This window comes from Solea senegalensis, linkage group LG7 (genome assembly GCF_019176455.1).
Source record: "Solea senegalensis isolate Sse05_10M linkage group LG7, IFAPA_SoseM_1, whole genome shotgun sequence".
NCBI classification, from domain to species: Eukaryota; Metazoa; Chordata; class Actinopteri; order Pleuronectiformes; family Soleidae; genus Solea; species Solea senegalensis.
The window spans coordinates 18,350,369-18,374,691 of NC_058027.1; the positions used below are offsets into that span (position 1 = coordinate 18,350,369).

The window sequence follows — 24,323 nt, forward strand, 5'->3', positions numbered from 1 at the left end:
GACATCATCCCAGGTGGGTGCACAGTCTAAAACAACTTTCTGTAACATCCCCAAAACTATAACAAAACAGCCATACCATTTGTTAGTTCAAACAGGATCCTTTTATGAATGACGACAGCCGCATCGCTCTCGTTCTGCCAGAACCTTTTGAGTGAAAAAAGTGTCTTTTTTTGCAGCTCAATGTCACACATACGACAAATGTATAAGACCAGGAAAATGAGTTCACACGTGCAACTCTGGTGTCACACCAGCCAGTGACACCTTTAGATCAAGGACGGTTACTTTAGTGACTTATGTCTCTGCAAATGCGCTTTGTACCTGGGCTCGTCTGGAGAAGTCTCCTGTGTGAGACCGTTGGTCTGGGCGGGGCTGTGGCCAGGACTGTTCTCTGGACTGACTTCTTCTTTTGCATCATTTGGTGGTGGTGGTGGTGGTGGTGGTGGTGGTGGATCAAGGCAGGCCCTGACGCCCTCCCACTGCTGCGCTGCATTACGGATCGCCAGACGCCGCTTCTCCTTGATGAGGACAACACACACACACACACACACACACACACAGAGAGTGAAATTGATTCACGTGTCAACAGTCCTGAGCAGAACACAGAGGAGACAATATGCTAAAGGAATGGAAACTGTCTCATTTGATTTGGTCACAATATCACACCTAACTGAGCAGATGTGTTTTAGTGGGGCTTAAATGTATTCGCCAGTGCTAACTCAGCATTTTAATCTTTAAGTTGCTCTTACGATTAAACCCGGCCTTTTCAAAAGGCAGAGGATTTCTCTTCCTCTGCTGTCGTTCAATTGTTTCATAATCCTCGGGTATGGAATGCACCACTCCCCGTTGCAGGGGTGAGTCAGTACCAATTCTCCGTGAATCCTTTGCCCTCATGAAGCTCTGCCTGCAGTTTTCCATATAACATTTTGTGTCAACACCAAGGATTAGCGAGAACTAAGTTACAGAGAAACAGTGCAATGTGCAGAGACCATCCCTTAGCAGAAGACACTACTGCAGTGCAGACACTACGGGAGCAGCGCATCAATATTGAGTTAGTTAAAAATAACTAAGATTATAGATTAAGGAGATCAATTTACAGACACCACTGTACACATTAGCAATGTTGGATGCATTTAGAACATTTAAAGTTCATGTTAGCATCTGAAATGTGTATTTCAGGTCTGTTAAAACAACCTAAAATAACATCAATTCACATAAAGAGTGAAAAGGGTGAAGAAAAATATACATACAGATTTAAAAATGTTTCTTTCTGAGGCCATTGAGATGAATTACTGTCCAAAAAGAAAGAGACAATGATCCCATATCGGATCTTATCAAGAGTTGTACCTTATGAATGGTCTGCTTGTGACTCTCCCTCTTCTTCTCCTCCTCTTTCCGAGCTTGTACACCAGCCATGCGCCGATCCTCGTCCTGAGAAAGATAGCCGGTGCAATCAGAGTGGTGCTCCATTCATGACTGGGAACCACAAAAGACACAGTCAAAGAGACTGTTCTCTACACCCCAATTGGACCGCTGCGAAGGCTGGGACAAAGTCTCACACACCAGCTGCATCACAGGATTATCTTTCTGACTTTCAATCTCAGATCAACCAGCTGTTGGGCAGAGCCAAAATCCCCAGAATGCAATTCAGGGAACACAATGAGTGAGCCAGCTGAGTGCATGTATTGAATATTAAGTAAATACCATTTAAAGTCGTTTTTATTAACTATTCGTCTGTTCAGGTTTCAGTCACCTATTTATATGTTTTAGTTAAATAATGTTTGACATATTTATTTTATTGAATGTAATATTCATACATAGAGTTTTTGATTTTTTTTAATGTATTGGGAATATTGGTGTTGTTTTTATTATAGTCCATAAAATGTAATGGCTGTAACGCTTACTATTTATAAAAAGAGACAGCTTAGTTTTAGTGTACGCATGTTGGTTTAAATTAATCTGCTTATTTTTGAAGTAACACCTACACATACACATACAATCTATCATCACAGGAGAGAAAAATATGAACAGCTTTAATTATTTACCCCAAAGCAACCGTATCACTATGTCTCCTAATATGCAGAACTAAGTTCATTTTCAATTTCATTCAGAAATACTCTGTAATCTTCCAGCACAAAGGCATAGATCTTATCTCATGTAATCAGATCTTACAACTACTGACTAGTGTTGGGGGTCCTCCACTTCCTACTGTGAAGTTTACCCCCATAGTAGTATCATGACACAAATTACATTTCTGTATTCAAATCAAAAATATGCAGCTCCCAAAAGTTTAGAATTCAGTCATGTTCTCAGGCTTAGTAGTAGTAGTATCTAACCCTAACCCTTGGGGGGGTTAATGAACCACTGGGTCTTAAAACTTTACTGAATCTTGAAATTCAAGTAAAAACATGAAAACTGTTGAAATTGGAGTTATGATTCTTTTTTTTATGACCATATCAGCATTATGTGCTGAGGGCAAGGTGTGTGGTGTGTTCAGATTCCATTACGTACAAGCTCAGACCTGGGTCCTACCTGCTTGACAGCCACTGAAAGCATGCCGATACTTCACCGTAGCACTCAGTTGGCACGGCGTATAAATAGAATGACTTCATGTGTATGCTTGATAGGTTGGACATGCATTACGTGTGTTGTAAATGCTTAGTTAGTCACAGTCAACGTTTTACTATTACTGCATCTTTAGGGGAAGAAAATACATACATTGCCAAGAGTTTGCATGTTCTCCCTGTGTGCACATTGCTTCTCTCTCCAGCTTCCCTCCACAGTCCAAAAACATGCAGATTAAGTTAACTGAACACTCTAAATTGACCATAGGAGTGAGTGTGAGAGTGAATGGTTGTTTGTCTCTATCTGTGTGTGGCCCTGCGATGGACTGGCGAACTGTCCAGGGTGTAGAAAATAAATGAATTAATATAAATTGCCAATAAATATCCTGATGTGTTTTAAAATGTCCTTGGATTCTTTGCTTCCATTAATATTTCTGGAACTGTTATATCATATTATCATATTATATATTATAGAATCCCATTGTAGCAGTATAATTAACTTAAAAGCAAAAATACATTGTCTAAAATGCACCTTTTTTTAACGTTGCTTTCTGCGTCATTTCCTCATGAATCTATATCTAATCTATAATTTGCAACTTTTAAATATAGACAAAAGTCTGTTCCATCCATTGTCATATGAGTTCACACAATGCTCATCAGCTCCGTTCAACTATCTCTGTGATTTTCTCTGTGAGAGAGCGCCACATCTGATGTCACCACTGAGCACGCGAGGCAAAAGCGCACAGCGCGAGTAAAGTGAGTGCCTGAACACTAGAGAACCTGCAAAATGAAAGGCTTCAGACATGGTTTCAACTGCGGAAAATGAACCTGGACATTCACGATCGTGTCTCTTTCCCAGTCATGATTTTAGTCTCTCACAAACGTGGTAAACCATTATGCTCCCTGAACAGCTGACTGAATGTGCGAACAGGCAATATGCCATTTTGCCTGTGTCTGCACATGGATAGAGTCAGGACAAGTAAGGATACAGTAAAAGAGAGATAAACAACACATAACTCACCTCAGTACTGTATAAGTTTCTGTCACTCTGTATGTGTGTGTGTATGTGTGACTGGGGAGGGGTGGTGGAGAGAAACTAGGTCAAACGAGTACCAGTGGTGTTATGCTAAATATTTAGGGGTCTACAGGGTGTGAACTTCCTTCTTCTTTCTTCGCTTGCAGAGTAAATTTAATAACGCATGCTCTGGCTGGTCTGCCCCGTGTAGACCCATGGTGGCTCCAGACATTGGCCTCCATAAAGCAACCAAACTATATTCATTTTAAACACATTTTGCACTTAAATAAACATGCTAAAATAGTATATTATGCAAATAACCAGTTTTCCTCTTATGAACACACAAAGACATAATGAATGTGTGCAGTCTTACTGTGATGCGCTTCATGTCCAGCTGTCTCAGATGAAGCACACAGCGCAGGACGGCCTGCTTGTACCATGTCTCCAGGGCTACGGGATTCCCATCCAGGGTGAGCTCAGAAAGGGAGCGTGACTCTCCAAGGCAGGCTACCTGATCAAGACTAGAGACAGCGAAAGAACAATGTGAGTGAGAGGTTTTCTTTGTTGCAGTCGGAAGACGCTTTGCGGTGATACACAGACACAATGACCTAGATAAGAACCGGGAAACTTGAGTCATCCACTGGTTCAAGTCAAAGCAGCTTCCTGCATTTATCCTCAAATAATCCAGGCTCATAAATGATAGAACTGAGCAAAGCCAAAACAAGTAGTAGTAGTAATTCTGAAAGCACACTGGCAGCCTGACATTACTCAGGAGAAAAGATCTGCTTCACTGTTGATATCACCCTCTGGCCAAAGAAGGCTCGGAAATGCACAGTCACGCTTTGTCAGCCAGTGGCGATATTCTTATTGCTAATTTGTGATAATAACCTTGATTAATTATTTGTTTGGAACGACTTATCAACCCACTCCACTGCACAGGGGCTGTTTCTAGCCAGAGGTTTTTTTAGACGCACAAGTGGTCCAGTTATTAACCTTTGATGAACTGTGAAAACAAGTAGAGCCACCAGAAAAGACTATTAAAGCTCTAGCAGATAATAACTGGACAGGGAATGTCACAAATAAGGCAATTATGATCACTGACATCTGTTTTTCAGAGTGACAGATTCACATTGTGATGAACCACATCCTGTATGTTTTGCATATTTTTTTCAAAGGTTGGTGCAAATGCCCCCTTACTATTAAGTCCCACAATGGAAAAGTCACAATGCGCCTGTGCCTGGAAGTCAGAAGGATAAATTACTTTTTTGTGTGCAGAGTGGGGTGTGGTTGAAACCTGTGTTACTTCCAACTTCTATCTATAGTACCTACAATTCTGGCACTGTTCGTACTGTTCCAGTTCTGCTGCATTAATTTGAGTCAAAAACACAACATTATGTTAAATTAAATAATATTTTTTGCCTCTAACATGCTCTTCTACCCTCACAGATTGCTCAAAATCAATGAGTGTTGGCTGTCCGTCCACCTAGCAACCGAGCACAACTGTTCTCCGATCAGCAACGATCAGTTTCAAATAGGTGCATGCAGATACTAGAAGATACTACACTCAAAAGTGTAAATTACTTTAACTTTAAGTAGATATAAAAAAAGTCGGATTATTGTATGCAGTATTTATGTGTCCAACGCGGACTGCAACAATATGGTTGTCATGAAATCCTCAGGACGGATTTATCACAGCACAAAGTCACTGTAAATAAGGAGGCTAATGATGAACATGTTCATACCCTGGACCTTCCTTCATACAGGCCCCTCCCACTAGCATGCAAAAAAGCAGCTGTTTTATTCTATGCTGCATTGACAAGTCAACTCTATGACATACACTGTGAGAATAACTACAGCTTTTGGAAAACTGAGTAAAAGAGAGACAATGTTTGTGCTAAGAAACAGACCAAGGCCTATACCGAGGCCACTCCCTCCTCGATATGTCAATCACTTCCTCTCAGCCTTCCTCTTCCTCTCTGTTGTCTGCATCTCCTAGGTTACAGAAACTGTCCACTACAGCAACCCCGTGTGTGGCCCTGCATGTTTGTGCGCGTTCTGCCTGCGGCTTGGTGGCCAGGGGAGGGGACGTGGTACTGTGACCAGCCACCATCTCTGTCCCTGCATTGTGGGCAGGATGGAGTTAAGCGCTGCAAGCTCTTACCTGGTGATGTTGTTGCAGCTGAGAAAGAGGCGCTGCAAGCACGGCAGGCGGTCCACCTCAGTCTAGAAAGAGAAGGAGAAAGAGGAAGTGGGAAGAGGAAAGAATGGAGGGATGTGAAGAGGAGAAAGTGGTTGGGAAGAGGGCACTGCATCGTCACTGTCGTCAGAGCTCTGGATCCTTCTCCATTTCCTCAGTCACCTTGCAGCTCTCAGCTCCAGCATACAGCATCCCCTTCCACCCTGCGCATGCACACACACACACACACACACACACACACACAGCATCCCTTGTCTGCACACGGAGAGGAGGGGCAGGAGAGAGTTTGTGCGAGAGAGAGAGAGAAAGGGAAGGGGAGGGAGGGAGGGAGACTGTGTGGTGCACTAATGCAGAGATCTGCTGGTGCAGGAGGCTGACTCGAGATGCTCACTTGAACACATACACATCTAGACGTACACATACTGAGCAGCTAGCAGCTAGCAGCTAGCTCTTTGTCAGGCACAGCATCGGAATCAATGCAGAATCCAGTGAGGTGTTGGGGGGAGTGTGTGCAGCAGCTGAGCAGCTGGCAAGCCAAAGAGCAAATGCATGGATTTTTGAATCCTGATGACTTCATATAATAATAACAATAAATGTTTCAAAGTCTGTGCTGCCTGTGTGTCTATGTGAATGGCCAGTGTTGCACATGATGGAAGAAAGGAGGACACGCCCAGCAGCAGTCTGAGGGAGCTGCGTCAACGTCCGCCCATATTGCAGCCACCGCCTCACAGCCTCAACACAGCACTGTTGCCAGTATCCATTCAAATTAGATACGAGCCTAGTGTTCAAGGAAGAAAACATTTAATTACACTGCAGGACAGTCATGTTATTTTCTCTTCCTTGGAACCAAGATGAAGACTATAGTGCAGTATGTGGCATCAGGAGTGATGATGACGATGAAGAAGAGAGCAATTGTCTGTTTGTGCGGATGTCTCTTGTTCCAATGTTGAATGTTATTTGTGCTTTTGTTTCAGAGCAGCTGTAAAAAATCTGGGCGGGATTTTTTGACAGCAGCCTTAAACTTGATAAACAGATTGACTCTGTTGTTAAAACACGCTTTTTTTTAGCTTTGCCTTTTAGCCAAAAAAAGAAGAAAAAAGATTTGGAAATCGCAACTGTCTACTGTAACGCACTTTACGTTGGTCTTTGCCAGTCTTCCCTTTCATGCCTCCAGCTGCAGCTGCTCACACTTTAACAAACATCCCAAGGCACAAACACGTCACCCCTGTTTTACATCAACTCCATTGGCTGCCGGTTCATTTTAGAATTGATTTTAAGGTTTTACTTTTTGCTTTTCAAGCCATTAATGGCTTTGCTCCACTGTATTTAGCATAGATTTTAAGAAATCACGTGATAATGGCAGGGTTTTATGCTCATCAGGTCAACGGCTACTGGCTGAAGGGTTTTAAAAGTAAACTCAAAACTGAAAATGGCTTTTAAAAAATTCAGTAGCACAGTGACACTTTCCCTCTGTTCTTAATTGTACATTTTCTAATTTTATTGATTCTTATTTCATTGGTTTTCCTTAACTGGTTCATTGTGTCTTTTATTCCTGCTAATTTATTGAGAGATGTTGATGTAAGTTTATGTGTAGCACTTTGAGTACCTTGCAGATGCTGTAAAATGCTATATAAATAAACATTGACTGGTTGATCGTTTATTTAATATAAATGATTTCTAAACTTTTTTTTTTTCATTACCTAATCGTGAGATTTTGATTACGAGACATTTAAGACATTTTCTGGTTTTTAAATTGGCAACATCTTTTGTGAGAAATCCAGTACTTCAATTAAAAAGTAAATAATGGTTTAACTGAATGTTACTTTACAGTGATCTAGTTTTAAGTCTTTAACAAGACTGGTATTTGACATGTTTACATGTTAAACACAGAGAATAAGAACGTCTGGCCACCAAAGACATTCATCCTTAACACCTGTAATACTACCAACATTATACTGACTATGTTGACACAGACAGATGCAGTATATAAAAAGCAATACAGGGCTGTGATATATCTTTAAAAAAACAAAAAACTGCAAGTCATGCGATCCACAGCTGGCTGATGGAGAATGGAGAAGGGTCAGTCCCTTCACCGCAGCTTCTGTCTCGGGCAGTTTCTGTGTGGATGCTGGTGAAAGAGCAGCCTCTACACGCTGCCTGTGACTAAATATAGAAGCTGTCCCAGACAGAATGATGTCATCAATGAGCTGATGTGCTCCATAACAATCATCAACCAATGTGGTGTCCTTTTAAAAAAAACAAAACAAACTGATTGATCAGAACCAATCAGCAAACAGACTCTGATGTCAGACAGCTCGGATGCTGCACGTGTGCACGCAAACGCGCACGCGCCTGTTCGCCTGCAGGGATGTTTTTATGTGTCTGTGTGCCCGAGCCTTCACCTCTTTCCCTCCGCCCCCCTCCACCCTCCACCCTCCTCTCACTGACAGCTTGCGTGTCTTTGTTTTTCACACTCATAGTGAGCTCTAGCTGAGGCATTACTCCACAGAAACAGGACTACCTGTCATCGCCGTTGTCTCCTTTGCATGCAACAACACACACAACAAGAGGGCACACGGGAGCAGCTCAAATAAACACACGGGTACACTGTGGGGGCTGAGGGATTTTTCAGTAATTGTATGTTGATGCTTTCATGGCTGTTCTTTGAATAGCTGAGATTTGAGATTTGAGCTTGTCAGCCTCACTAAGCCATATACATGAAACAGATTGTGCCTTCAGTCATTGAAGAGTGAGTGTTTTTTCTTGCTTTTTCATGTTCTGTCATTAACCCTCTGAAGTCCAAAGCTATTTGTATTTTATTTGATATTACTTTAATGTTTTCTAGACCAAACTTTCTTTCACTGTTAATGCATAGTGACACACATCTTTAAATTGATTATTTTCAAAGAGAACTTTGTTTATCTGCAACGATCTTCGCACACACAAATTGTGGCAGCATAAGACATAAACACACACACACACACTTTCTTGTATGACACTCAGACAATGCATTCCCTATCCCCTTACCCAGACCATCACAACTAACCCTCAAAAAGCTCTTTAAAGATGTGAAGGCCAAGTAAAATGTCCTCTCAAAGATTTGAAGGTTTGAAACAAGATTTGTCCTCAAAACCTACTACAGACATGTACTCACACACACACACACACACATAGAGACACAGAATTAAGAATCTGTTTTATCTCATATTTATAAATTACTGCTCCTGCTGCCAAAAATGTAAAACGCATCACTTAGCGCTTGCCACAGGATTTCTTTCAAGTGAGGACCCACCCAAAAGAGCAAGTGTAAACAGCAAATGTTTAAAAGTGAGAAACATTACTGTGTTGTCAGCTATAGTAAACCTAATTGTTATGAAAATGCAATGGAGATATGATTATATACAGTGGATTGCACCTTTTGGTGTACATGCAAACAGCAAGTATTTAGTGACTAACTTCCCTTTAATTAAAGGGAAAAGGGTGGACACTTGGAGCATGGTTATTTACTTTATGCTTTAACAAATAACAGAGAGTGAATCTGCTGAGGGGTAGAATCTTTTTTTTTTTTTTGCCCATGTATCACATCAAACATTACATCCGATAATTAGGACTGGAGGTAGTTCTTGATCAGAACTTGGATGCAACGGACAGGATGAGTGATGGGAAGAGGTTTCATACAACACAGCGTTGGACTCAGTTTGTCTTTTCTACTCCAAAAAGCAGAAAAGAGCTTAGGGGATTTGCATACAGATGAAGGGGCCAGTTCTGGCATGCACTGTTCTGTTTATCAGATTAAAACTATAGAAACCAATGGAGTGAATTTTGGTGTTTAAAATATCCCGTTTCTCTTTATCAGCGCCACAAAGTCGGCGGGAGGTTGTGGATAATGAGCTACGTCTCCCTAGGTAACGTCAAAGAGACACATGCAGATGCGCCACAGACTTCCTAACAAAGGTGCTATTGACGGCATCTCTGTGTTTGTTATTTTGTGACAGTGAAAACTGTTAAATGTGATTCCATAACAGAGGAAACAGTAATCTGGTCCAAAGGAATGACATAAAGATGAGAGATGGAGAACGCTACCAGCACCTTCATCCTGCGAGGAACGCTTTTTTTCTAACAAATAGTTGTCAGGGAGTGAGGGCAATGACTGAGTTTATTTTGTTCATCAAATGCAAAACACGAAACGTATCACTGCCATTTGTAGGAACTATATATATATATATATAGTTCCTACAAATATATATACATATATATATATATATATATATATATGTATATATATATGTGAAGTGAAGACCAGGAATTAGGATGGAAGTAGCAGTTGGTTACAAAAAGAACTCAAACTCAGTTCAAATGTACATTTCCCTTTCTCTATGACATCAGTAAACCTTCTCCTGAGGAGTTAATGGACTCAATCACTAGTTCCATGTCTTCAACAGGACATGATGTCAACTTTGTAAATGATGTAGCCATTTAGAGGGCAATTAAAGTTAAAGCATGGGACACGAGTGGACAACAGTGTGACTGAGGCTGGTATTGTGTCATACACAGTACGGCTGCCCTCATGCACTTCATCACATCAAACTTGTTCAAAAAAACACTAGTGAAATCTGTGACAGCAGCCCCCCCCAAAACAAACAAGTCATACTGTGTCCTGAAAATACTTACCGTTAAACCGTTAAGATTGTGTACTGAACAGTTGCCATTTTCTATTGTATGACTGTGTAGTAAACTAAACAGGAAGTGAACGAAATGCTCGAATCTGTCAGCGGTAATTGGGAAGGAAGCCACTCACCACATAGGAGACGCAGTTGTGCCTCAGGTTGAGATCAGTCAAACAGTCCAGGCTTTGTAGATTTTCCACTCTGGAGATGCTGTTTCCTGCCAGGTTCAACACTCGCAGCTCGCTCAGGTGAGACACGTTTTCTATCCTGCAGATCTGTGCGAAAACATCGACCGGTCACTCCAGACAAAGATCTGGACATTCACATTCTACATACAGTAAATGTAAAAAGTGACCAGCTGAACATTACATTATTAAATCTATGCAGAATTTCTCAGCCTACACGGGAGTCAATGTAAGAAAAAAAAGCAGGATTTTTTTGCAATGCACAAGACTATGTGCATATTAACTAATAAGACTAATGCTGAGTTACTTAAAACCCTGACTGTTTGACTTCTGGAATATCAGAGTGGTATAAGTGGTTTCTTCCACATTGTTTGATCTGATTTGTCATCGTTAACTAAGACAGATGCTATCCATAGCTCATAAAGCCAGAGTGTCTCTCGCTCTACTAAATTTGTGAGTTGTATGTTGCATGACATTTATTGCTGGTTTGATCCCATGCATCCATCCACAGACAACAATTAAAAAAAAAAAAACATTCAACAGCTTGACAGTAATCGCGCTGTGGTATCACAGGAGGGAGAGAAAACACTCAATGGATAAACAACCGTGACACACGAAGGGAAACATGGCATTTCAAAAGGAAGAGATACAGACTTAAAGCTGCAAGAGCCCAAGCTGAGTATAACACACAAATAAACACTATCTCAGGCACAGACTTCTGCATACCTAACCTTCACATTACAGGTGTCAGTGTATCAAATGTACTGTAAACACAACACACGGATCTCTACAAAAGCTGAGGTAGATTTTGGATCTTGTCTTACGTATGAAGAAGTCCAGTACTGTAGGACAGTGGATTTCATTTTAATATACCATAACTTAAAATAATGTAAGGTAATGATTTATCAGAGGGTTTCTCATGATCTTTGTAAAACAGTAAATTTAGAAATGACTTTCTGAGTGTGAGCTGGATGCTCAGTCCCAAAGGGAATATCTCCTTTACAACAGCCTTTGCAAGCTGGAAATCAAACACCGACACCAGGAATGAATGAGTGATGTGTCCAGATTGTGGGGGGAAAAATAGTCATGAAAGATGCAAGTATTAGAGAATGAAAGCATGACAGTGATGTACTACCTGTGGTGAAAGCACAAAAAAACAGGAGAACGAGCAGCTGCTGCAGAGGCCGATAGAGACTCAACTACGACCTGAGTGGGCAGATCAGTCATAACCATGACTTCAACCTTATTTTAAATCATTCCCCATTATTTTCCATCACTGAATGCGCTCACCTCGTTATTTTGTTAGATCACTGTGAAGCTTTTCACATTACACTTGTGTGGTCAGGTCTCTGGTGAGTTTAGTGAACACTGAATAAAAGGTGACTGAACTCTTACTCAAGTGCAATAAAAAAAACCCAGAACAATAGCTTTATCATCTGCACTCATTGAGCACCTGCCAACAGAAGGCCAGAAGCAGGCGCTGGATGAAAACTTAACCCTAAAATCAGCTGCTTCATTAACACGTTATCAGACATTTAATAAGAAGGAGGCAAAACCGATGGACAGAGCCTGGGGCAACAATTTGTCCTCTCTCAGGGAAAATAAATAAAAAGCAGTCAACATTAGAGAGGTGGAGATTTCTGCAGTAGTTCTCTGGAGGGGGTGGAGGCAGAACACTAAACTGACCAAAGGAGGTTTTCATATTTAAGTTTTCTTTTCCATGATCTGCAAAAATCCTCATCTAACGTCAGTGTTGCATTATTTAAATGCCCAGTGAGCAAGGCTCTGCTGCGGAGGCTGAGCAAACAGCCCCAAATAAAATATTAAATCTCATACTAATTGCAGAACAGTTTAATCTGCAGCAGCTCCAACCCGCTGCCAGTGCTGTAAATTTTAATTTGGCGACATTTTATGAACAGCTGCTATAGCCTAATCTAATGCCGTCTGCAGCAATGCAGATGAATCTTATCCTTTTGTGGGTAAGAAGTTTGAATTTTTATAGAAGATGTGGCTGTTGATCGTTCACACAAATAAATGTTTCTGTCACTTATGGACAAACGAACAAAAACAACCGACCATATCACACGATATCATTTAACAGCACCACAACATGGAGCCTCTTTAAATTACCTTGACAGTGAATCACCATCAAAAAAAAAACCCACAACACTCAAAAGATCATTATAACTCTCACAAAAGACAGCAGATTGGAGGCTGTTGGATAAATTATAGTGGGGTCTCTGAGAAAATGGATGTGGGAGTAGACAAAAGGATTGTGGCTCCTGGTGGTTTGCAGTCATTTTTTTTCCCCCTAACAGTGCTGTGAACTAAATCAGATGCTGAAGATCAGAAGTCACAGAAAAGTCAAAAATACCCATCAGCATAACACATCAAAAAGAAAACAGGTACCTAATTTATCCCAGTAGTGCAATCTACAATAACACCAGTTTAAATTATTATTTGACAATAACAACTAGACAGTTTGGATCTCATGAATGTCTTGAGACAACCTCCATATATGGCTCAGTGAACTAAAGATAAAGTGTAGGCTACGTAAATTGCCGCTGTCAAGTCTCTGTGTGACTCTTGAATGCAGCAGGACTGCATCTTACATCGCAAACCACTACTTACCAGAGTCGGTGGAAGAGACAACCCACTTCACAGCTGAATGCCCTGAACTCTACTTACAGAATGGCTGACTAACACACACACACACACACACACACACACACACACACACACACACACACACACGGTGTAGGTGGGAGTGTGGTAAAGGAGCAGTACCTGATTGTCGTGCAAATCCAGGATATTCAGTTTAGACAGGCTTCCCAGGCTGCATATCTTCTGGATTCTGAGAAGTGTATAGGGAGATGTGTCATAAAGTGGAAAGATATTCTACAAAATCTACATAAAATGTTATTTATCACACATTTTGTTGACTGTAACTTGTCACTTCCAATAATTTCAAAAAAACTCTTGACTTCAAAAAATGACTGCATTTATTTTATACTTTTTACACAAAATTTACCAAACTGTCTTCATAATGAAATTAACGGAGCTACCGGGCAAGAGGTGTAACAGAAGAGGACACAAGGGTTAAGGCAAGACGGAGGCAGATGATCCACTGTGGTGACCTCTAAAGGGAGAAGCTTAAAGACAAAGTCTGTAGCGGGTGAAGCCACCTGGCAGGGTGAGGGGTGGGGTGTCAAAAGGATACATTCCCAGAGGAAACTGAAAATAGTGTAGAGTGACTTATTGTTCAGGGCTGTACGCATGGATTTAGATCACGTTACACCTCTGTGGTCTCTTAAAAATGCCAATGGAATACGAAGAAGATGTTTTACAGAAGAAGAATAGGCATTTAATGATTAAATATAAGATGCATTTGCTTCCTTTGTACATTTTCAATGTTAATTAAAAGTAACAATTTTCCTATATGCTGAATAACGATCATCTCTGAGGCCGTTATGCAGCAGCAGATAGTTGAGTTTGTGTAGGATATATTAAAATAACCTACATGCACCGTTACACTATGATGTAGCTGATGCCACATTTTATGTTAAACTGCAGTTTAGTTGTGGTTCATTGATTTAAAGAACAATAAAATACTGTATTTAAGCAGCGAAATAACAACAGCAACGTTCCTTTAAATAAACAAAACATTAATATGTTCGACAGAAAAGGGAGTAGCATTGAAAAAGGATCTTCTGTGGTCCTCCTACCCCACTTCTTTCTGTCTTTCTTGTGAAACTAAGTCAAATCAAAGCATCAGAAAGACGTTCAAAACAACAAAATAAAAGAAAAGAGAGACAAAATGAGCAAAAATGACAAAATGAAAATTTTTAAATTGCAAGTTAAAATGATTTACTGTATAATATCATTTGTTCCACGTCAGTTGCTCTTACTGGGGGCGGTTTGAACAATTCAATTTCCCCTTAGATTGTGTTTTCCCTTCCTAAACCTCAGATCTCCTTTACAGTGGACTAAAGAACAATAAAGACAGGGTATCTCATCCCATTTTCTTGCCACAAACAAAACTGCTCATTTTGAAGCATTTCAGACAAATCTGACATGTTCGTGTGTACGTGACCCCCTGTGATGACCCCTGACCTGTTCTTCCCGAGCATTAGGATCTTCAGAGAGCTCAGCGCTTCAATGCCGGTCATTTCAGAGATGTGATTGTCGTACAAGTTCAGGAAGATGAGCTGTTGCAGATGTGACACATGTTGGATTCTTGTGATTAGATTGTGCTGCAGGTTGAGAAGCTGCAGTTTGTCCATCATGCCCAGCTGGGGGCATTCCTTCAGACGGTGTCTATAAGAGGACACAAAGTACATTATAGGCTGAACAGAGATGACTGTAAATGTGTATTGACGTGTGGTACTCGTGTTGTGTTTATTTGTTATTTCTGAGACATGGGTGGGTATTCAATGAGACTTTGCTGCTCCCTGGTGGCATTCTGAAGAACCTGCCAGTTTACCGTTTAATTGTGTGGTTTCTAAACACTGTCTGGTTTTCGGTCACTGTGTAAATAATGACTACAGCTGGGCCGAGTTTCTAAAACAGGAAATAGTTAAGACTGAAAGATAACTGCCAATAAAGACAGAACTGCCATGACACTTGGTAGTTTCTTGTATGCCCTTTATAGCAATGACCAATAGAAAATAAATAGGAAAATAATTAAGATAGAGGCACCTGTCCAAGTCAATTCTTTGAAAACTGGATGCAAAACTGTCACAAGGCAACTGAGTGAAGGGAACATCAGCAGCACTGTTGTAATATCCTCCAGCAGCACCTGACACAGACATTACAGACAACATTCACAGAACCCAAGTGTATTAAATAACAATCCTTGCACTATATGAGACGGGTACAAAGTATTTATATTTTAAAATCAATACTAAATCCCACTCTCTACTATATTTGCTTGTGTTATATTTGTTACCTGCTGGCTTGGAACGGTTTAACATGTGACGGCAGAAAGCGGTCCGAGCGCTGCGGTGAGATTTTTCACTCGCTTCTTGTCCTGCATGTGAAACTGCAGCGAATCCACTCTGAGCGCCACTCGCATGAGGTACATGACTGTATACAGTATGTGTAGTGTGAACAGAAAATGATGGCAAAGATCTTCTCTGGCTGAAACCACGCAACATGTTTCCTACAGAGACAAGAAAAATAGAGTAAAACTGGAGAAAGCACTCGGAGAACACAAACCTCTGCCAAGGCTGCTCAGTTCCCTACATTGTCAATACACTCCATTATCTCGCCTGGTTAACATGTGTTTTGTTTGCTATTCTGCATCACAACCAAAATCAAATGATTTCTTTCTTGTGTCATGACCTACATCCCCTGAAACCTTTATCTAATCTTTTACCGTCCCTTTACTTTTTCATTGATTCTGCTCACAGACAGACAAACGGGGCCCTGAACACAACACAGGAAACTGTAATGTCATGTTGTAACAGTGTTATCTAATCATGAATAGATGGACGGGGTTAACCTTACCTGGGTCAAAAAGAGTCATTGTTTGGATGGAATTCACGTTTGTGTCCTTTGCAGAATCTTGAGAGTCAAGCTGTGAAAAGTTAAAAATGATTAACAGTGCAGTGATGAGTAGCTGATGAGTGGTGTTTCCACAATCCACCTTTCAAGGGCATATATTTTCTTCTTCCCAGTCAAGTTCACACATTGATTACTTCATCTATCTATCTTCTACCACTTTATCCTCCACATGAGAGCCGTTGGTGCAAATCCCAGCTGACATAGCGTACACCCTGGACAGGTTGCCAGTACATACATCATAAGGCCACATAGAGACAAACAACAATTCACTCTCACACTTATGGTCAAATTTAAAGTGTATTATCTACCGAATCCCAAAATCTGCATGTTTTTGGACTGTGGGAAAACACACACACACACACACACACACTTTAATCTGTTACTGTCACTTTAAAACCTGAAACATGCCACTTTAAATCTGTGTTCACTTTATGTACAGTTCTTAACACTTATTTTATGCATATACTCTTTGTAGTGGCTGGTGTTTTTGAGTGGACAGCAAAGTAAGAATTTCCAGGGTCTGTGCATATGACAATAAACACTTTGAATCTTGAACACACACACACACACACACACACGGAGAGCATGCAAACTTTTGAGTGGGTCGTGAATCCAGGTCTTCTTACTGCAAAGGCAAGAGCGCTAACCACTCCATTGATTACTTCGTCCTCAACCAAAAATGTTTTAAATGTTCTAGTAGAATGTTACTACAAAGCCATAGTAACTTCAGATCATTAAGTATGGACATTCTCATTCCTGTTACACAGCCCATATATCGCCCATGGAGTTTTGTAAGTTTTATATCACATGAAATTAAATTCTATCTTGGGATTAATCAAACTCCAGGAATGTCATTACTTTACTTAAAGGTTTAGTTATTAAAGGTGTACCTAAGCGGTCAGATTTTCTCATATTGTGCCCAGCAGTACATGATGAGCAGGGTATAAAACACCATGATCACAAAGAAATACATTCCTGCTTTACTAAGTTATATCAGTTATTGTACGCCTCCCAACTCACCCACTGATCCATCCCAAATTGAAGCTTTCTTTTAAGGCTCTGAATATATAAATATATAAATATGTAAATTCTGATTTAGTTATTGAATTGGAGAGGGATCTTTCAGTCATGGAGATAATCTCGGCGATTCAAGACAAACGACTGATGAAAAGACTTGGAAAGTGTAAGCACTTAACCAAATGGTCTTTGTCATCAGTGTGCTCTGCTCTGTTATGACTCACCAGATTGCACTCTCTCTCCAGGGCTGGTGGTTTGACAGCTGTAAGGTGCAACTTGCAGCTGTTCACCTGCACAAATGTTTTACCGACAGATCATTTGTTTTGCTTTAAATGAGACACACAGAAACAAAACAAAAAATTGAAATCACAGTACTACCAATTGCAATATCCAAAACTAAATACAATATAAACGGGTTTTTTTGTTGACAGACTCAAAAAACGTAAATAATTCATGACTGTGTCATGGAAACTGTGTCATACAATCATGAATCCGTTTCAATATCTAAAAAAAATAATCTTAATACAATTTCTTCACCATGTCGTGTTGTGCAGCTCGAATGAACCAAAGTTTTCAATGACACGCCCACACCTGACCACATCACCACTGTAATGCAAATACCTGCACTACTTCCCCCAGCTCTATACCCCAGTACAAATCTAAAGACATGATATTTACCATGGGGGAGAGACGCGCCCATTTTCCACTGACACCGGAGTTCATCATTTTGTCCACACTCCGCTGCGGTTCCATTTCGCTAATGTGGTTGGAAAGTTCCCAGCGGAACTAACGAGGAAGAGTATTTCAGGGCCGGTTCGAAATTCATCCACACAAAGTTGTTCGCGTGTTGATGCTATTAAAGCCTGGCTTTGTTTCTCCAAACGACGCTAAACTTTACTTCAAGTTATTATGTCCAAAACATTGACAAACTTCCTGCTACCAGACGAGCACTGTTGCCGTGGTAACGCTCGCGTTGCTAGGTACCGCTGACTTCCCGTGTCACCAAAAGTACTCCGTGGCGAAACAAGCGCTTGAAATTCTTAATTTGATTTCCGTTTGGCTCATTCCTGTGGGCCACGTAAACAATCAACACTTATTATGATGATGATTATTAGTATTATTACCTGATATTGAAGCCTGTCTATTTTAGTTTACATTGTCTATGTGACTTTCCTTTTTTTAATTAATTATATTAGAAAATAAAATAGTTCATTATTTTTTTACACTTTAAAGCTTTCTTGTTATGGACATTTTGATACTTTAACTTGAACCCCTTTGCTATAATGGACTTTATGAAGTCTATTTAGCTTTAATAGTGCACTCAAATGTGTGACATGAGCCGACCATGTCTGTGAACTTCTTTTCATATTCAGTTTAATTTTCTGTCTTTTTACATCAGACAGCCCATGCACGGATTACACATAATGGCAGAGTATTGCTTTGATTCTTACCAACATCATTCTGAACATGATTGAGACAAACCCTTTTCAAAAAGCAAGTAATTGCTTGTTCTTTCCCCCTCTTTGAAACATTGTTCTCTCCTCCCTTTGTGTATTCCAGGTTAAACTGTTGTGACAATGAGGAAAGAGATTGCTATGATAATGACCACCACAAGACTGACAACAGAGCTTTCTCATCACCATTAAGGAACACGGCACAGGTTCACCGCATTACTGTCATCAAAGCTCCGGTTTAGGGGTGTGTGTCAATGAGACTTTTCAATGAGGACTTTAGTTTTGTCCTGATTCAGCCCTCTGTCATTATTCTCCACAAAATAAACTCTGACTGAGCTTCTAATTGCATTTTAATTAGATCTGCTGTTAGTCATGATAAGCTTGTTGTTATGGGACCATTTTGGACATAGTCTTCGTCCAAAGGTTTAGACCTTTGTAATTATAGTACACTTTAATCCATGTGACATTTAACATCAGCAACACTGACAGAACACCGAATACGATGAAATAGATTGGGAAGCATATTTTCAGCCTCTTTTTTTTACTCTGGCGGTAATAAGCAGTTTCTGGAGAAAACAAGTCCAGATTCATCAAAGGGACATCCCACACATTGCCTGTCACAGCCTATTCATGCAGCACCAGGCTGACATGTTTAATGGGAGGTAATCTGCAACAGTTCTGTGTGACAGGCCACATATCAAAAAGTACAATGTAAATGCCAGCTCCGTTCTGATCTATAGATGACATAGCTCGTCTCAGGGGCGTCCTAAAGGAAACAGAATTATTCCTCATTTGTTTTATCTTTATATGCCCAAGTCTGTGTGTTTTCCTCATTATTTCAGCCTGTGGTATTTTCATCCGTTCGGAAAACCATTTTTGTTTTGTTAAGTCATTATTGTAAATATATGTTTGCTGTACATGGCATTTGCCAGATTACAATGTAGAGTTACACCCATAGGAGCCATAGATACATGCAGGAGTGGAAATGGGATCAGTGCCATTTATTCTTTACGTAATTAATTAATAAATATAGTGAGAGTGAACGGTTGCTTGTCTCTATGTGGCCCTGTGATGGACTGATGACAAACAAAAAGTGAATAATTCTGTTAGTTATGATCACCACTACGGGAAAACCTGAGCGGAACATTAAAGCAAGAAAAGTCTCCTGCTTCCAAACTCCCAATAAACCATAATAACACTATTGCAATCAGGAGAGACAAGTGGGTAATTTCAAACTGAACAACATAATGGGCTAATTGAACAGAATAATTTGTTGAAAGTCTAAAACCCCCCCCTAAATGTCCAGACACTTGTCATGGCGGTGGTTGTTAACCTGATGAGGTTGTTGAAGAATGAAGAACGATGGGTCAGATGAGACACTGGGTGATGACCGGGAGGTGGAGGGTACACATGAGTACAGAGCCAGACATCTAAGGCAGAAAGAGACAGCATATTTTAAAAGGCAGGTGCATTGCAGTGGTTATTGGCTGATGAACAGTTGATTGAAGCACTGACACCCCATGAATTGAGTGCTGGGAAGTGATAACAAGTGTGTGTGAACAAGAACAGAGTGCAGCGGGTGCAATGTGAATGAGACTACGATCAAGGCATGCAACGGAGTAATCTTCCTGACGTCCTGTACGCGACAGCCTCAAACTAAAGTTCTATTAAAAACAATTAGATGGTTCAAGGAGAATCCACCTTTGATTTGATCCTGATCTGTTTCTCAATCAGCACATCAAGGAAACCAAGATCGCATTTTTCACCTTTGCAATATTTAAAAAAAAGTCACTCTTAACGAACTTAAACTTAACTTAACTTAAAACAAGCCTTCTGAACTTGCAGCTTCTTAAACCTGAATATTGTCTTGATTTTCTGCTCCATGCAACAAAAATCATTAAAATCCTTAAAATCAATGGGACATTCGAGAACATCATCATGTCCAGGTGTTTGGTAAACACTGATCATCATTTACTGCATTTTATGATATTTTACAGACCAACAAATTGAGAAAGTAATCACAGGTTAATCAATTGTGAAAAGAATCATTAGTTGCAGGCCTATTGCTAACTAGTAGCCGACCGTAAACTACCTGTGAATTTATCTGGTGACTGCTTTCTCTAACCCCTGCTGTCTGTGCCTTGTTTCCTAGCTGGGTCTCTAGGTCTCTCTCTCTCTTTCTCTTTCAGGTCATCAGGCAGAAAGGAGGGCATATACAGGTTCAGACGCCTCCAACTATTATAATTACTTAATACTCAATATGCAATCTTCTAAATTCTATTGGATTTGCCAGCCCATGTGACCAAAACCTGGCAACACCTGCATCATTGTTCTCCATTTCCCTTGGACAGACCTGTAACGGTTAACCACCCACAGCCTTGTGTTCAAACATCTTGATTAATACTAATATTGATATTTATATTAATACCTGTTGATGTTACGGTTATTGTTACCATCTGCCTGTTGTCCATTAGCTTCTGTTACAATATCAAATTGTGTTTGTGATGTTGGGCTATATAAATAAAATTGAATTGAATTGACCTAGCTGAAAGAATCGGGCTGGGACTTTTTTCCAGGACAAATTGGCTCCCACGAGCCACTTAAAAACTCACACACATCATAAAATCAACCATGCACACCTGCAGCCAATCATACACTCAGATACAAGTAGAGAGTCAGACAGGGAAAGTGCATCAGTGTTCACTTGTTGGCAGCAGCTACACTGTGACCTCTGCACAGACTGGGCATGCAAATAATGGGGAAATTATTTGTTAACATACTTCAACAACACATTGAACCTTTATGATTTCAAATTTCTTTGTTAAAAGTGCTGTATAGATTTCACACCATGGGGCCTCCTCCCAGGCTACAACCATTGTACTTATTATTGGACGACAATTACTTCATCTATGCGAGTGGTTCGGCAGGTTTTAACAAAGGAGCTCTTGACGTCAAAGAGCTGGATGTGCCGTTCGTCCAACCGAGCTCAGTGGCTGTGCTGAGCGGTGGCTGTATTACTATGATAACTATCTATTGCACTGAGGCGAAGCGAGGCTTTGAGTCAGACAGCAACACAGCGGTTTAAACACACTACCTCAGTGTCTGGAAAACACTTATAAGTACACGAGTCTCCATATCAAGAGATCAGCATAGCATGATTCAAACTCATTCTTAAAATGTTGACGCAGTCTCGCCGCAGAGCCTCTTTCCAATTCCATCCAAAAAACATGATAGCACCAGAGTAACCAAGTGTGAGGTGAATTGTAACTGAAAAATACCATATTTTAAGACTACATTTGGACAATCCGCATTCTCCATTAAGGAAGACATTGCCTACCAAAATCAAATTAATATCAGATATAAAACAGTTTACAACAAAGTCAAACTTGTCAAAGTGCTTGCTAAAAGAAAAACAGAGCTCTACCCATTAATTATTTTGGGTGTATTTGTTTGACTTGTAAGTTGCACTTTAGTGTACTATCAAGTGTAGTTTTAGCAAGTTTTATTGTATTTTATTGTACTGATTATTGTTATTGTGTGTTATGAAATTTTAGAATGCAGTTCCGTGTGTTAGTGTAGTTTTTAACATGTCTGATCATGTAAAATTGCAAACTAGCAATAGCTATAAACTCTATGTACAGCACATCCCTATTTAAATTCTATTGGTACATAAACTGTAGAACTTGCATGCTTCCATTTGTATATTTTAATTCAATGTGACTTTTATTCCTCTGCAAATAAGAGTTGATAAACATCGACTGCTGCACCACACATGTGAAGAAGGAAGACTGCCAGACTTCTTCCTGGTCAGAGTCAACTCAGTCTTGTGTAAAATTAAGTGAATGCCATGTGTCAATGTAATATAAAGGCCAGGTATGCAGTCCAAGCAGACTGGAGTGTTTCTTCATCTTAGGAGGAAAAAACAATGACCATTCAAATGACTGATAGTGCTGAAACAAGCGGGTGAAGGAAAATGCTAATTGATCAAACTGTGATATGGTTCAAATTAGCAGAAAATCCCCAGGAAACGTTTCCGAGCAGAGTTTACATGGACTTTTATATGTTCCCCAGTTCAACTTGATCCAGTTCCAAATAAAACAACCATGTGACACAATCTGTTTTCATGAGGCTCATCTCGTATACAAGACTGTGCCAGAGAGGAGAGCAATCAAACAAAAAAGGACTGATGGAGGCCATCTGTCAAACAAATTTTTGTTGTTTCAGACTGTTATGGAAATGGCGGTCAGAGTAATTAAAGGAGGTAAAAATAAAGCATGAGGCGTCACTGAATTGTATTTACACCAGAAACACTGGTAGCGATCCCTACAGTGTTGGTTACATATGCAGAGAGAAAAAGTCCCGAAATACCACCAGAATATTTCTTACAAATCTCTTCCATCTCTCCCCACCACAAGCCCCCATGTTGCATTGTACACAAACCAGCATGTGGTGAGGAGAATGAGTCAGACTGCCCACCAGCTGTGAGCCTGGCTTTCCAGTGGGGTGGATTAAAGATATTTCATGTAGGGCTGGCAGCGACCAACAACACCGGTGTGGGTGATTGCAAGGTTATTTGGACCAAGGCCAACAAAAAGCCACAGAAATGCTCTGGACTTGAGCTACAAGTTCATGAACACCTGTGCTCTTGTGCAACCAATCGCCTTCAATGAAATCAGGGATTCTGGAAACAAGCTCCTAACCCCAATATCTCAATTTTTAGGGGTATTTTTTTGTATATTTTTTTCAAGTAAATATTTTGGGGCTTATTTTGAACACAGCTGTGTTTTTGGCAACGTTTATGTAGACCAGTGGTTCTAAAATGGGGGTCTGGGCCAAAAGGCTTCAGCTTACAACAAATAGTAAATAAATGTTTTCTTTGTGTTTGTTCTTGGTGTTTTTATGCCATATGGAATTCGTAATATCACCGCCTTCTTCCCTTTCCTTTGCCAAGTATATATATACACATATATACATATATATATATATACACACACATATACATACTGTATATACCCATATATATGTATATATATATATATATATATGTATGTATATATATATATATATATACACAAATACACACACACACTCACAATTCACATTCACACCTATGGTGGGCACTCTAGGGTGTCCAATTAAACTGCATGTTTTTGGACAGTGGGAGGAATCCGGAGAACCTGGAGAACATGCAAACCAAACACAGTAAGGCTGCCAGTTGGAAGGCATCGCGAAACCAGACCTTCCTGCTGCGAGGCAACAGTGCTCGCCACTGTGGTGCCATGTGGCCCAACTGTGATCCAAAAAAATAATTACCAGATAAAATATTTCAAAATAGTTTGATTCTCACATCAAAATCCACCATATTACACAAACTTCCCTCCATTACATTCACTGCCAATTGATATGTCTCCTTGTTTCCTTCCTGCACCACTTCCGCTCCTGTCTACAACCAGGAGCTGAGCCAATTATCCAATTAGCGGCAACGCCCTTGGCACGGCAATTTCCCAATTAGACAAGAACACGTGACTGTGCTTCTCTACTTAGACACATGTAAACGGGTCACTCGTGTCCTTCTACAATAAAGACAACACCCTGTACGCGTGCGTGCGTGCGCGTGTGACAGAGAGAGAAAGAGAGAGAGAGAGAGAGAAAAGACAACAGA

The 24,323-nt window shown here is 40.3% G+C and overlaps 1 protein-coding gene across 1 annotated transcript in view; it reads right to left on the reverse strand.

Moving 5' to 3' along the window:
• LOC122772308 (leucine-rich repeat-containing protein 49-like) overlaps positions 1-18,188 on the reverse strand; it is a 31,907-nt gene extending 13,719 nt beyond the window's left edge. Inside the window, exons 1-12 of the mRNA XM_044030244.1 lie at positions 17,886-18,188; positions 17,432-17,497; positions 16,134-16,203; positions 15,574-15,786; positions 15,324-15,423; positions 14,739-14,942; positions 13,413-13,479; positions 10,572-10,715; positions 5,738-5,799; positions 3,950-4,097; positions 1,345-1,428; positions 319-515 (exon numbers count right to left, since the gene is read on the reverse strand). Of these exons, the coding sequence (XP_043886179.1) occupies positions 319-515; positions 1,345-1,428; positions 3,950-4,097; positions 5,738-5,799; positions 10,572-10,715; positions 13,413-13,479; positions 14,739-14,942; positions 15,324-15,423; positions 15,574-15,786; positions 16,134-16,203; positions 17,432-17,497; positions 17,886-17,960 (1,430 nt within the window). The 5' untranslated portion in view covers positions 17,961-18,188. The remainder of the gene's footprint in view (positions 1-318; positions 516-1,344; positions 1,429-3,949; positions 4,098-5,737; positions 5,800-10,571; positions 10,716-13,412; positions 13,480-14,738; positions 14,943-15,323; positions 15,424-15,573; positions 15,787-16,133; positions 16,204-17,431; positions 17,498-17,885) is intronic.
• Positions 18,189-24,323: the final 6,135 nt, after the last annotated feature.